Source organism: Typopeltis vanoorti, chromosome 7 (assembly GCF_054136105.1).
Source record: "Typopeltis vanoorti isolate ZY-2024b chromosome 7, IOZ_Tvanoo_1.0, whole genome shotgun sequence".
Lineage (NCBI taxonomy): Eukaryota > Metazoa > Arthropoda > Arachnida > Uropygi > Thelyphonidae > Typopeltis > Typopeltis vanoorti.
The window spans coordinates 46521538-46538066 of NC_143555.1; the positions used below are offsets into that span (position 1 = coordinate 46521538).

The 16529-nt window shown below is 36.3% G+C and overlaps 1 protein-coding gene across 3 annotated transcripts in view; it reads left to right on the forward strand.

Moving 5' to 3' along the window:
* LOC150104645 (ribosomal protein S6 kinase alpha-5-like) overlaps positions 1-16529 on the forward strand; it is a 547165-nt gene that overhangs the window by 435024 nt on the left and 95612 nt on the right. For all 3 annotated transcript variants that reach the window (XM_090395839.1, XM_090395841.1, XM_090395840.1), the window contains one exon: positions 12770-12853. In XM_090395839.1, coding sequence (XP_090251965.1) covers positions 12770-12853 — 84 coding nt within the window. The remainder of the gene's footprint in view (positions 1-12769; positions 12854-16529) is intronic.

Below are 16529 nucleotides of genomic sequence, written 5' to 3' on the forward strand. Positions count from 1 at the left end.
GTATGGGTTTTTTTATAAACCAAGAATGATAAGGAATCTTCTGGAAGACGTGTGATTAGTGTGTCCAGGAAGGGCAGACAGTCATTGGCTTCTAGTTCTATTGTAAAGTGGAGTTTTGGGTGCTGGCTATTTAGATGCACTAAAAATGTATTCAGTGTGTCTGGGCTATGTGGCCAAATAGCAAGCACATCATCAACATAGCGTAGCCAAAGGTTTGAGAGTGGCTGTATTGATGGCTTTTCCAGATGTTCTATGTAGAAGTTGGCAGGGGTAGAAAGGGGGCTCCTATAGCTGTCCCATCTAATTGTTTGTATATTTTCCCTTTCCATGTAAAATAACCTGCCTGTACTGTGAATTTAAATAGCTGAAATATATCAGGGGGAAATTGTGAATTTAGTAAATTAAAGGTTTCAGTTAATGGTACATTCGTGAATAGTATACGGTTGAGAATTCTTCATGGAGATGATATCGCATGCAAGGCACATCAGTGTGACAAGTGGAAGGTGAAATTGGCGTGGCAACTGAACAGGTTAGCCTTCTTAAAAAGGTGCCGAGACACCAATTTAATACCAAAGTGTGTAAAAATTAAGAACAAGTTTCACTCAGCCAAGCCCAACGTATTTGTAAACAAGCAAGTTTAACACTATTACGGGAACAGTTATATGCTACTCGCTGAGAGCTATCTAAAATAAACAATGCACTACGTGATGTGCTATCTAACATTTTGAACCCGGTACTATGGGGTATCCTGGACAGCATTTCTGATTCTACAGCCTACAAAGAATCTGCAAAAGTCAAAAACTGGCACCAAAAGAAATTTGAAATTCTCCAACAACGCATTGATACGCAGCTGCCGCAATGACATCAAGATGGCATCGTTGTGAACTTATCATTGGTAACCTTAACCAAAGAAGCCTCGTGTGCGTTTAGTCGGGGACACAATTTTGCCGTTACTCCTAAAAAAATTCCAAAAGCCAAAATAATGCCTTTGTTTTACTCGGGATATACGACCTGCCTCCAGCAATAGCCAACAATATTCGGTTAGATGAGGCCAACATCCTAGGCCATTCTAAGCCTCCCAAAAATAATATCCCACATAAAGAAATCATGGCTCTAAAAGAGCTACACAATAATAACCACATTACCATAACCAAATCAGACAAAGGAAACGCAACTGTGATGATGAATACAACAGAATATGAAAGCAAAATGCACTCACTTCTCCAAGACCAGTCAACATACCAAATTATAGATACGGATTCCACCAACTCACAAAAGAATAAGGTGTGCAAGTTATTGAACAAAGTCACTTCCTGGCCAAAAGAAACAGTCAACAAACTCAAACCCTTTCACATTGAAACATCCAGAATATATGGAGCTCCAAAAATCCACAAACAAGGTACACCTTTACACCCTATTGTAGATAGTATAAACAGTCCTACATATAAACTAGCTAAACATTCAGCCAAACTACTAGTCACTTGCACAAACAATTCTCCCTCTTTTGTTAAAAATTCTACCCACCTAAAAAGTATTTTAGAAAACCATACCTTAAAAAGTTCAGACTTAATGGTGAGTTTTGATATCACCTCACTATTCACAAATGTACCATTAACTGAAACCCTTAATTTACTAAATTCACAATTTCACCCTGTTATATTTCAGCTATTTAAATTCACAGTACAAGCAAGTTATTTTACATGGAAAGGGAAAATATACAAGCAATTAGATGGGACAGCAACTATGGGATTCCCTCTTTCTTCCCCCCCCCCCCCACCCAGCCAACAACATCTAGAAAAGCTAGCTATCAATACAGCCACTCTCAAAGCTAGTCTCTGTGTATGCTATATTGATGATGTGTTTGCTATTTGACCACATGACCCAGACATATTGAATACATTTTTAGTGCATCTTAATAGCCAGCACCCACTTTACAATAGAACTAGAAGCCAGTGACTGTCTGCCCTTCCTGGACACACTAATCGCACATCTTCCAGAAGGTTCATTATCATTCTCGGTTTATAGAAAACCCACACACGTACAGAGAGATATTTACACAAACAATCACACCATCACCCTTCTTAACAATATGGTATCTTAAAAACACTAACCAAAAAAGAGCTAGAGCAATTTGTTCCAATGACATTGCTCTCACTGCTAAACTTTCTCACCTACGTCACACCTTCCTGACCAATGGCTATAATCTCCACAAGATAGATAAAATACTAAATGCTCCCCAAAAATCCTTCCTACTGTCACCCACGGAAGAAAATAACAAAACTGTCACCATCCAATACATTAAAGGCACATCTACGGTGCTTAACAAACACCAACTACACACCGTATTTAAATCTTATGCGAAATTGGCAGCTCTCATCCATTCACATAAGGACAGATTCTCTCCTTTATCACATCCAGGAATCTATGAAGTGCCCTGTTCATGTCATCAAGCCTAGTATGGACAGACAGGAAGAAATGCGGACATCCACCTCAGTGAACACAAAAAATATATCAGACACTTTTGCTATGGCAAGTCAGGTCTAGCAGACCATGCTTTGGATACCCCCCCCACACACACACACAGGATCAATTGGGGGAAAAAAAAAAAAAAAGTACTGCACGGAAGCTTTTACAAATCAGAGAGATTGTTGCTGGAATCAGCAGAAGCCTTGAAAAAACATACTCCATACCTCAACAAATATGGCTGTATAAATCTACCAAAGATTTGGGAGACAGTCATCCTAAGACCAAATTAATACCTGCTTTCTCTCTCATTTTTTCCCCCCAACTTAGATGGTGCCTAATTAGGACTTTAGTCTTTGTGTTGCATGCTACAATTACTCATACTAGTCCAACTGTTACACCAGATTGCGGTTGTCTCTATACTGTAACTAACTTTGTTTGTTTGTGTGTGTGTGTGTGTGCTCTGAAGATACTGGATAGAATAACAGTGAAATATTAGCAGTTAAGTCAATAAATAATTATTTTCTTATAAATCTATGTTCGCATCTATACTGTTAAAATCCAATCAACATGTGCGATGAACACATAAGCTTTTCCAGCAAGATTACTTCTTTCTCCTTAATCGCTTACCTACACATGGCATTGTTGGGTTATAGGTACTGTGACTTTTCATAGGTCCTTTTTCAAAGAAAAAGAAAAAAAAAACCTAATATTAAGAATTTGTTTTTCACAGTAACATGGAAAATGTTGAGAATGACCTTTAGAATGCTGACAATTTAAATAACATTTTGGATAGAGGGTAGATAGCACGCATTAATAGAATATGTAATAATCCTTTATTATTACGGGTATCTCCATGGAGTCAGTAGACTCATCATGGGAGACCCACACTAGCAAAACAATCATCATCATCAAATTCCTGCCATGTACCCTCAAGGGGTGTACAGGATATGACAGTACTACATGAAAAATTTACATCATTACTAACTTCTTATCTACAATTTTCCTCCAAATCAGTCTGTTACTTGTCAAGACTCTAACATTATCAGATCTTATATTTCTGTCGTCTAAGGCACTTTGTACCGTATCAATCCCCCTATATATTGGTCTTCCTCTGGGTCGTTTTGCTCCCAACCTAGCAGAGAACACTTCTTTTGCTAAACTTTCTTCGCCCATTCTGTTTAAGTGACCATACCACCTGAGATTAGCTCTGTAACACATTCCTGGATGCTGACAATGTCAAGTTCTTTCCTAATATCCTCGTTTTTAATATGATATTGCCATTGATGCCATCTGTTCACGCCTCTAATCTTTCTCAGGACTCTCATATCTGCGGTCTCTAGTCTTTGGTCAAGTGTTTTACTTCTGACCCAGCTCTCAGATCCATAAGTTAAAACTGGTTTGAACACTGTCTTGTATACAGCTAATTTAGTGTTCCGACTAATTTCTCTCTTATTCCATATGAATTTATTCAATTGACTTCCCACCATACCAGCTTTGCTGATTCTGTTGTCTATTTCTATGTTTAATTTACCATCTTCAGTAAAAATCGTGCCTAAGTAGCTGAAATGTTTTACTTTTTCCACAGGTTCTCCATTCACAACACAGTTGACATTTTCAATGATTCTGCCTATTTTCATTGTCTTTTTATTGCTGACCTTCATACCATATCTATTACAATAGTTATTCAGTTTAGTCAGAGAATCTTGCAGACTTGTAGTGGATTTATTTAGAAGTATAACATCATCTGCATAAAGCAAAGAGCTGACATTAACATCTCCAATTTTGATATCATGTTTAATACCACTTTCCTTCATAATGTGATCCATATAGATAATGAATAAAAGAGGGGATAATGTACATCCTTGTCTCACACCAGATTTAACATTAAACCATCTTCCTGTACTTTCTTCAATTCTAACTGCTGACTTACAACTCAAATAAAGACTAAGTATTGCTTGATATAATGCCCCATTTACACCATATAACTGTAGCATATTGAATAGCTTCTCTCTTGGCACCTTGTCATATGCCTTTTCCAAATTGTCAAAACTTAAATACAGATCTCTGTTATATTCCCATGCTTTCTCGACTATTTGTTGTAAAGTGAAGAACTGATCCTCATAGCCTCTATTTGGCCTGAATCCAGCTTGTTCTTCACCAAGCTTTTCTTCCACAATTCTTCTCAACCGTTTCTCAAGTCTACTTGCATAGATCTTGCCAGGAACACTCAGTAGGGAAATACCTCTGTAATTCTCACATTCAGTTTTATTTCCCTTTTTATATATGGGTACTATTAGCACTCTACTCCAGTCTGGGAATTCGTCCCTCTCTCCAGGCTTTCTGAACTATGCAGTGCAGCCACTGTAAGACTCTTATACCACCATACTTCAGCATTTCTGGTTGAATATCATCTACTCCTGCTGCCTTTCCACATTTCAAGCCTTTGATGGCTTTTTCTACTTCAAGTATGGATATGTATTCTTGACTGCATGCCTGGTCAGTGTTTTTTACCACTGTGCTGTCATTACTGCTTGTTTCATTTAGCAGTTTTTGAAAGTAATTACTCCATACTTCATTCAAGGATATCTTTTTCTCCCATTTTCATATCACCTTTATCATCTCTAACTCCTTTTACAGCACTCTTTCCTCCATTCCTAAGCTTCTTCAACAACCTCCAGAATATTTTGCCACCTTCTTGATATTTATTTTCTATATTCTTGCCAAAGTCCTCCCATGACTTTTGTTTAGCTAGTTTTACACAGTGTTTAGCATTCTTGCATTTGTCTCTGTATTCTCTAAGAGCACAAGCTGACTTATTTGACAGGAACTTTTGATATGCTTTCTTCTTTTCCTTCACTGCCTCTTTAACTTCCTGTGTCCACCAGGGAGTTCTGATTATTTTATCCTTGCCGACGACCTCACCACATGCCTCTCTGACAGAATCAATGTTTTCTTCAGAGTTTGCCACTGAATCTCCAAGGTTTGATTCCTGTTCTCAAACTCTTTTATTTTTTCTTCAATAATCTTTGTGTATTTTAGTCTACAGTTCACATCTGAGAGCTGCTCAACTTTTATTCGCTTTAAAACTTTCTTCCATGTTATTCTTTTCAGTATGAAATTCAGTTTTATCCTGCTCAAGACTAAATTGTGATCACTTCCAATTTCAAATCCTCTGTGCACTCTGGTGTCCTGCACCAGGGATAAAATATCGCTATCAACAATAACATAGTCAATGAGACTTTTCTTATTCCTTGCTTCTTCTCTCCATGTAAATTTGTGCACATTTTTATGTTGGAACATTGTGTTAATAATAACCAGTCCATTTCCTGAGCAGAAATCCAACAGATATTTGCCATTATTATTAGCTTTGCTCTTTTCTCCAAATTTTCCCAAAATATTTTTGTATGTCTCACAATCATTTCCTACTCTGCTATTTAGATCCCCAACAAGGACCAACTTTTCCTTTTTCATTGTGTCAGTTGATTTTTCTAAATCCTCAAAAAATTCCTCCACTTCTACCTTAGTAGAACCTTCTCTGGAACCATAGGCACAAATAAGTCTCATTGTCCAGTTCCCCATTCTCATATTTGCCCACATTACTCTACTTGAGACCGACTGCCATTCAAGAAGATTAGCCTCGTATTTTGTGTTGAATACCATGGTTACTCCTTCTTTTCCTTGATTGTCATTACCTGAATATAACATTTTGTATTTATTGCTCAGAAAGATCTCACCAGTTTTTGTCTTTTTTATTTCAGTCATCCCTATTATGTCAATCTAGTACTTATCTAATTCCTCAGCTAGCTCCATTTCTTTGCCATTCAGGCTTCTTATGTTGATAGTACCGATCTTTAACTCTGGTGATGCTGAGTTGGGGTACGTTTTCAGATTTGTTCCAGTAGCTGATTTTTCGCTGTTCGCCCTAGTCCCCTGGCGAAAACAATGGGGGCCTTGTTTAACCCAGCGACGCCCCAGTTGGCATGAAATTTTGTGATGTTGTACCATAATTTTTTATTTTGGTTTAACCAATAAGAATACAATAATAATAAATTTAGTTTAATCCTTTATCCAAGTGTGTGCAAACAAAGTTTGTGCCTGAAAGTATCTTCAGGACTGGGGTAAAGTGGTACAACACCGGGCGACTCCTTGCTCCACCTTTGCAACGAGTCGCCCGGTGTTGTACCACTTTTCCCCAGTCCTGAAGATACTTTCAGGCACAAACTTTGTTTGCACACACTTGGATAAAAAGATTAAACTAAATTTATTATAGTCTGACCAAGTGAAAAATAAACTTTCATCATCTTTCTCTAAATCCGAAGTAATTTAATAAAAGGTGGCACACCGTTTGGCAGATCCTATAGGAAGGGATGACCTTGCTAATGCTTCTGCCTTGGTATCTCCACTTGGGCCTGGCTCCCACTGAAGAGACCTCAATAAAGGTCGAAACTTGTCTGAGTAGTGGCCCCCTCCCTTAATGCATAACGTTATACATATCTGCAAGGAGATGTGTTTTGCATTATGAGAAATACTGAGATAGGAGTGCTGGTAGCTTGCTCCACCCTTTGCAAGGAGTCGTTCAGTGTTGTACCACTTTACCCCAGTCCTGAAGATACTTTCAGGTGCAAACTTTGTTTGCACACACTTGGATAAAGGATTAAACTAAATTTATTGTAGTCTGACCAAGTGAAAAATAAACTTTCAACAATAAGAATACAATTTTTCGGCTAAATCCCAAATTGCCAGCCCATCCTCATTTATTCAGTATCTAAGTAGATACCCAACAGGGTGCACCACGAGAAGGTGAGGATTGGACATTAGGTCAGAAGCCCTGGTCGGTTCTCCGCATTCCTTAAAAGGCTATGTGGAGGTCTCCTCTCAGTTATACAGCTTTGACCCTTAAGATATAGCAAAACAATATCTGTCCTATCTCTTCTTGAATTCATTTATAGACAAAGAACTCACAACTGAGTCAGGCAATTAATTCCACTCATTCACCACCCTCCAGGTGAAAAACCTCATTCTCACACTCTTGTTAGCCACACTTTTCCTTAATTTCCAGGGATGACCCCTTGTTCGTCCATCATTATCACAAAGCTGAAACATTTCCTCTGCATCAATCTTTTAAAATCTTATAAAAACGTTTTAGTAATTTAAATGTTTCTATCATATCCCCTCTTCTCCGCCTATCAACCAACCTCTGCAATCCACAAGCTCTTAATCTATGAATGTAGGGAGTATTTTTTACATCACTCACCAACTTAGTCACTCTCCCCTGAACCCTCTCCACAACCTCCTCATCTCCATGGAATCCAGGTGGCCAGACCTGAGCACAGTAATCCAAATGTGGAAGTATCAACGCTTTATAAAGGAGAATAATAACCTCTTTATCTCTGGATGTTAGTGTGTGCCTCGATAACCACGTAATCCTATGTGTAATCTTGGACACCTTAGCAATGTGTCCCTTGAACTTCATCTCCCTATCCACCAACTCCCCTAAGTCCCTAGCCTCATCAATCTCTTGGAGTACCATTCCATCAATGTAGTATACAGCTGGTAATTTTTTAATCCCAAAATGCATAACTTTACACTTTTCCACATTGATCTGACATCCATTACCTTTTGCCCATTTTGCCAGCTTATTTAAATCATCCTGCCAACTCTCAACATCAGCTTGATTTTTTATTGCACTACCCAACTTTTCATCATCAGCAAACAACTGAATATCTCCCCTCAAGCCATTTCCTATATCGTTTATGTACAAATTAAACAACAATGGCCCAAGCACAGAGCCCTGAGACACACCAGTGATCACCTGCCTCATCCTGGACTCTGCTCCTCCATACACCACCTTCTGGTATCTCTCCCTGAGCCATTCTCCTATCCATATCACCAGTTTAGTATCCATCCCCATCTGCTCCAGTTTGCGCAACAGTGTTCCATGGGGTATCCTGTTAAAAGCCTTAGCAAAATCCAGAAGTACTACTGTAGCCATTTCCTTTGTCCAACTCAGAAGTTATTCTATTATAAAAAGTTAATAAATTGCTAATGCAGGATCGACCTTTAACAAAACCATGTTGGCTAATATAGACTATCATATCCTGATCCACCCATTCTTGAATTTTGTCTTTAACCAACTTTTCCAATACTTTTACCACCACTCCCGAGATGGTGATTGGTTTGTAATTAACTACCGCAGTTTTAGAGCCACCTTTATGCAAAGGAACTACTTTGCCTTCCTTCCACTCCCTAGGGACCATAACAGAGTTCAAACTTAAGTTAAATAACCAAGTAAGAGGCATTGACAATTCCTTTGCACATTCACGCAGCACCCGAGCTGATATTCCATCTAAACCTACAGCAGTGTTTGCATTTAAATTTTGCAATATACTAAGTACCTCTGATTTCTTAACTTCAATTCTCACATAGTTCTTGCTACAGGTACAGAGATATCCTCACTTGGATGATAGACTTTTGAAAAGTGATCACTCAGTAACTCTACTGTTACATCTGAATTGGTCACCTCAACACCAACTAAAGTTATCCTTCCAAAGTCATTCTTCCTTTAGTCTTACTTGGTAATCAGCATTCATTTCAGTAAAATTATGGAGACTACAGCTGTGTTAGGAATAATTATAATTACTTTAATTTTCTGATGTTTCGTAAACAACTTAAGGTTATCATCTGGAGTATTAAAATTGCAGATACTGCAGATGATCACCTTACTATTGAAGGTTGAAACGTTGGGAAATTAATCATTCCTAACATGGTTGTAGTCTCCATAATTTTACTGAAATGAAAAAAAAAAGTGATAAATGAATTAATTAGCATATATTAATACAACAGCCATGAGGCCCCTTACAGATAGATACAGCGCCATCTCATGAAGCCAATATTAAGCTATTGGCTGTAATGTATTTTTATGATTTGTCTATAAATTTCATGTTTCTCCTGGCTGGTTGAAGGGACAGAAAAACCTGAGTTTCTTGGAGAAAAGCATATTTTACCTCCTTATGAGATTGGCTAACTCACCATTTCATTGAAAACACCTGTTCAAGTTTCATCTCTTCCAAAGAGCTCATCTAAACCAACTAAGCTATGAAGGCTCTAATGAAAACCACTTATCACTGAATGTTGTTGTTGTTATTGCTTATTATTATTTTTTAAATTTAATTATCATTATTGTAAAGGGTAATTAGCTTGGTTAATTTACATCTAGCACTTATGATTTCAGTATTATTATTATTATTAGTCAGTTATTATTATTTATTGTCGGTTATTGACATTCAATGTCAGTATCAGTCTAGTGATTGTAAACAGAATAGTTAAAAAAAAAATAAAAAAAATAAAAAAAAATCAGGCGAGGCCATTTAGCCCTATCTAACTTTTTGGAGACTGAGTGGGCAGTTCAATCTCCACTGGTACCAGTCAGAGATAGATGGCCCAAGGCTATCACTAATTAAGCGGTACACAGCGAAGAGAGACGGCTCAAATGTGCCGCCATCTCGTGGTCCCTAACCCTAACACAATATATTTAATGTCTGAAATAATGTGGGTTCTACGGTCGATTTTCTTGAGTTTACAGGACGAAAAAACCGAGTTTCCGGGAGGAAAAACCCGCTTGCCCATGCCAGAGATCGACTAACTCAGGAACCGGTTGAAAAAAGGCTTAGAAAAATTTCCTCTAGTCGCCGACTAGACTCGAAACCAAGTTTTCCTTCGTGCAGCCAAGCACCGTGGTGTGCAAACACCACATCCACTGAACTACACAGGCTAAATTAATCATTTAACTATTAACAGAATAGTTAAATGATTAATTAGTAATTAGCATTGTTTTCGACAATTAAGAAATGGGCTGCTGAGTTTAAACATGGGCATACCAGCCTTGAAGATGATCCACGTGAAGGACGTCCAAAAAGTGTAACAATGCCAGAAATCATTGATCAAGTGCATGATATGGTATTGGATAACCGGCAAGTCAAAGTGCATGAAATTTCTGAGACTATATGCATTTCAAAAGAACATGTTGGGTATATTTTGTATGAAGAATTGCATATGAAAAAGCTTTGCACAAGACCGGTGCCACGCTTGCTCACAGCAGATCAAAAATGTACTCGCGTGAAAATCTCTGAACAGTGCTTGGAGCATTTTAACAAGAATAAAACTGATTTTGTTCATCAATTTATTACTATGGATGAGACTTCGATTCACCATTACACACCAGAATCCAAACAGCAGTGAAAACAGTGGACAGAAGTCAGTTGTTCGGTGCCAAAGAAGACAAAGTCGGTTCCATCAGCAGGAAAGGTCATTGCATCACTGTTTTGAGATGCTAAAGGCATTTGTTTATTAATTATCTTGAAAAGGGTAAAACGATAACCGGGGAATATTATTCTGATCTTTTAATCAGACTAGATGAAAAACATTCGTGAGAAAAGACCAGGTTTGCAGAAGAAAAAATCATCTTTCATCAGGACAATGCACCTGCCCACGAAGGTGTTTTGGCAATGGGAAAATTAAGGGATCTGCACTAAGAATTGTTGGAACATCCACCCTATTCTCGATATTTGGCTCCCTCTGCCTTCTATCTCTTCCCAGAACTAAAACTCTTCCTGGCTGGTCAGCGTTTTTCTTCGAATCAAGAGGTGATTGTAGTAGAGGGACATTTTGCAGTTCTTACTGAGAACCACTACATGGATGGGATAATGGTGCTGGAATAAATGTAGTAGTCATAAGGGAGATTATGTTGAAAAATAATAATACTTTTGAAATTCTAAATTCGTTTTTCATTGTTAGGCCGATGACTTTTCAGACCATCTTCGTATAATGATGTGGAAATCATAAAACAGTGTGTTGTTAAAATTGTAGCATGTCTGTATTCAGATAAAGTTAATAAATACAAACAACTTCGTTTTTCACAAAGTACTATAACCAAACGACATGAATTAGCTGTTAATATTATTAAACAGTTTCAAAAAATTTTGTCAAATTGAAGGTAATTATTTTTGATTGTCCTAAACAAGTCCACTGATGTTACTGTCTCAGTGCAAGTTTTATTTAATATTCAACTACAGATTTTTAGTATTATGAGGAACTACTGACTTTGGCTACTCTCATAGGGAGAGCACATGGAACTGATGTTCTTAATAATTTTAAAGATTAAATGTCAGGAAGTAAAGCTTAATTTATGTCATTTAGTAAATGTATCTACAGATAGTGCTCCTTTTGTGAAAGGAAAACATGAAGGATTTGTTTCATTGCTACAAAACGAAATACAAAATTTTAATAATTTGAATTCATTTCATTGTATATTACATCAACAGAATCTTTGTGCCAGTTATACTCCTTTAAAAGTCACATTAAATTAAGTTATTGATCTTGTTAACTATATTCAATCAAATGGTTCAAAACATTGCCAGTTTTGCAATGTGCTTCAGATTGATAAGCAAACATTAAGTTTGGATCTTCCTTGTCATTCAAATGTATGCTGGTTGTCATAGGGAAAAGTTCTAGAAAACGTTTTGTGCTACAAAAACAAATTACAAATTTTTACATGGAGCCAAAGAAATCGTATGAATATTCTAAAGAGAATTTCTGCAGAAATGCTGCATTTTTATGTAACAATGTCAAAATAAAATCAACTAAATGTTTGTCTATAAGGCAAAACTAAATCAGTATATGACATGTGGTAGAATAGTGAAGCATTTAGAAATAAATTGATTTTTTTTCAAAACTCTACTTTCCCAACCTGTAATTTCAGCTAAACATTTTCCTGATCTAGCAAAGATAGTTGAAGAACAGTGCACTAATACTCTTAATACCTAATAATGCATTCTCTTGTTAACTCAGCTGTTACCAAGACACAATCTAGCAAGCACATGCTATGTGACTCATATCTTGTAATTCATGTTTAGAATGTAACTAACTGATCTTCTCTTCCTGATGATGATCTTGTAACATTGGATAAAATATATTGGACTGTTAATAAATTATATTTTTCATATGTGTGTTAACTTTTATATATACACACATCATAAAATGTCAGTGCATGTGTTCCTTTAAAAACATCTCAATAATAATAATAAATAATGTTTCTGTAATTGTTCTGTCACTTTAAAGCAGCTAGCTGAAACGAGTACTTAAGTGTGCTAGTTTAAATTAATTCTGTGCTGATTTAAGTAAATCTGTTTCAAATTATACAGTTTCTTTAAAAAATGTTTTAAGTCAAAATACAAAATTTTTAATGCTTATGACAATCATTTACAATGCTTACAATAAGTAATGGCATGAATAATTTTCATTTTAGGACCAACGAACTTATTCTTTTTGTGGCACTATTGAATATATGGCACCAGAAGTGGTGAAAGGCGGAAGTACTGGGCATGATTTTGTAAGTGAAATCAGGATGTGATTAATACCACATTATGACAAAGCACATAAAAGTGGAATTCAAGCATTTTCTTTTTTACACTTTTGTTCGTGAAAATTTTTTGTGCATCTTAACCCACTCCCATTGCATCTGTATAATTTGTATCATAAAAATGTACATATATTGTTACCTCTATGTATTACACAGAGTGAGCCATAAAAACTTCACAAATTTGATTGCATATTGCACAAAAATGTGCAATATGCAATCAATCTCATTCTGTCAATCAGTTAACATTGATTGACAAAATGAGAAATACTAAATAAATTCTAATTAAAAATAGTGCTTTTTTTTTTTTTTTTTTTTTAATGCCTTAACAGTCATGTAATATTTGGGATATCTTTAACCTCTAGTGAACTCCCTAGTATTATAGATAGTGTCATATCCTCGTGAGCCAAAATGTTACAACCACTTATCTAGTAGCATGTTGGGCCCAAGATCATGTTCATGTTCACTCCACTGGACTAGAGCAGGTGTCCTGAGCTATTATGGACCAACTAGAGAGAGAATAACATCTCAGAGATTGACGATTTATCAAGGCGTTAGCGTCGATTGACAGATTTTGTGTTCCACATGATCCCACAGGCATTTAATGAGATTTAATTCAAGAAAATTAGACAGCTGGGGGAAGCACATGAAATTCTTGGATATGCCCTTTGAATCATGCTCACACAATGCAAGCCTTGTGTCATGGGCATTGTCTTGCTGGAAAAGTCCAGATCCATTTGGCAACATATGGCACAAAACAATCCCCAGCTAAGAATTAGCAATCATGATATATTCAGTGGTGTCCATGAGAACAATCTCCATACTGCCATCACTGGTCTGTTTTGAGTCAACCATACAGTCTGATTGGCTGGAAACAGGATGGGTGATCATAATGTTTTGCCTCATGAGTATGTATTGTGATATTTATAGTATTAAATATTGTGTTATAATACACCAGTTTTTCATATGTATGATTTAAAAAAAAAATGCATCCAGTTTGGTAACTGTTTACATTTGTTCTATTCTATGAGAAGATTTGAATTAATTAGGTTAAAATAAATTTGGTCATATGCACCAGATGTCTCTACATTAGGTTGACCAGGCGTCCCCTTTTTTTAGACTCTGGTCCCATTGTCCTGACAAAACTTTAATAACAGAATGCTAATTGTCCCTTTTTATTAACTTTAGTCCTGTTTTGTCCCTTTTTTGAATTTGTGGCATGACTTTATTCTTGTATGTTCGAGTATGGAAAGGATGATGTCTCTGCTGATGACAGATAGCTTGAGATCGAAAACATGCATGCTATGACGATTATCAACCGTTATGAACACACTCTACAATAGGATGAAAATGCTGCAACCAGTGGCAGCATCTGAGTGGTAACTAGGTTACTTTGTCTACCATATCATTGTTTTGTGCCTCTTATGCCAGTCTGTTAGTAATTGTGAAAGTTAAAGCAAATATATATTGTGAGTGGTGATATTTCATCCAGATTTTATCATGCCGAAAAGGAAGTGTAGTTGTACTCGGGATTTAAATGTTCATTTGAAAAAAAACGAATGAACATGGTTCAAAGACACAGTACATTGCAACTAGTTTGCCGTTCTGATATAAAACAGCATTTGATGAAGCAAAAACATAAATTGGCAGCCACTGCTTACAGTTCAAGTCAAGATATTACATCATTTTTCAAGAAAAATTCAAAAGAGAAAGTAACTAACGAAAGTAAATGTCTTGCAGCTCAAGAAGGTTTGTTTGCATTTCATGCAGCGAAACATAACTAACCTTTCTTTGAGGTCAGTGGACTGCACCTTTGCAATAGTGAGAAATTTATTTCAAAAGAAATTCTAGTGTGGGCGAACAAAGTGCCAGTCAATTTTAGTGAATGTCCTGGCACATTACGCAATGCGAAAGGTGGCAGGACATTCACTAGCACCGGGCACCTTTCGCATTGCGTAAGGTGCCAGGACATTCACTGGCACCTTACGCAATGCGAGAAATAGCAATTGAATTGAAATAGGCCAAATATGTGTCAGTTATGGTAGATGGAAGGGGTGGTGAAGTGCAATACATAGCTTCTCCCACTCGAATATCATCCTCACCTTCCCGTGGTCCATCCTGTTCTAAAAGTACAAACGAGGCACTGGCGACCAAGTATGGGCGGTATAACCCTATCAGAGTAAATGCTGTTAGATCTGCCTGTCCAGAAGCGTCAGGTAGCAGCCCTACCACTGGAGTTATCCAGCAACAGGTTAGTAGCCTGCCCTGGGAAAATTCAAAATACTTTCAAGTCTCATGCAAAGAAAAGCAGGACGAACTATCAGGCAAAAGACCATGATTCAGGAAACGGTAAACGAAATTGGAAAAAGGAACACATAATGAAGATTGAAACATGGAATGTGAGAAGCATTGCACACAAAGAAGAACTTGATAAACAACTAAACTAAGCTAACATAAAGATATGTATAGTAACAGAAACAAAGAAAAAACAAAAAAGATACAAAAGAAACAAACAACTATATACAAATCTGCAGTGGGGTAAAAAAAGAAGAAAGAGCAAAAGCAGATATAATGATTATGGTACATAAATCCATAAAGAACAATATTGTATATTACAACTATTTGAATGAAAGACTAATAGAAATTAGACTCAAGACATTAAGAGGCCACATAACAATAATTGGTGCATATGCACCAGAAGAGGGAAAAGAAGAACACAGTAATATATTTTATAAAGAATTACAGAATGCCATAGATAAAACAAACAAAACTGACTATTTACTACTAGCAAGAGATTTAAATGCCAGAATAGGAAACAAAATATACTAGGTAAATTTGGCGAAGATACATGTAATCAAAATGCTCGCAGATTGCGCAGTTTTGTCATTTATAATAATATGAGAATAATGAATTCAATATTTAAACACAAGGAAATACATAAATATACTTGGTCAGCTAGAGGATACAAATCAGTAATGGACTACGTTATCACAAATTTTAAATTAGCAGAGTTAATTTTAGACGTAAGAGCATATCGAGGCTTTGAATTAAACTCTGATCGTTATATGGTATCAGCAAAAATTTGATTTAAACCAAAGTGTCTAAAAACACATAAAATTGAAAATTCTTACCAGCTAAGCTACAAAATTTTCTTCATTACAGGATCCTCAAGTTAGACAACAGCATCAAAAATGCACAAACTTAAAAACAGAAACTACGCATAAATCAAATGATATAGACGATGAATGGGAAATTTTGAAACAAATTCTCACTGAAGCAGCAACAGAAACCTTAGGAATAATGCACAAATGGATTAGAAAAAGAGGACTATGAGACTGGAACAAAGAAATAGAAAATATAATAAAAACAAAAAAGGACAGTTACCAGAAATGGCTAAATTTCAAAACAATAGAAGCAGAAATAGAGTATAAAAGAAATAGTGCAATTGCAAAACGAGAAGTAAGGAAAAAAAACATAGAGAAAGATGGAACGATTTTGTAACAGAACTAGAAAAGGATTTATTTAAGCCACAACCCAAAACCTATAAAATAATAAAATACATGAATAAAGAAATAAAAGAAAAGATAAAAATACAAATAATAGATTTAGAAAAAATGGGTGACCTATTTCCAAAATCTCTGAACAAATG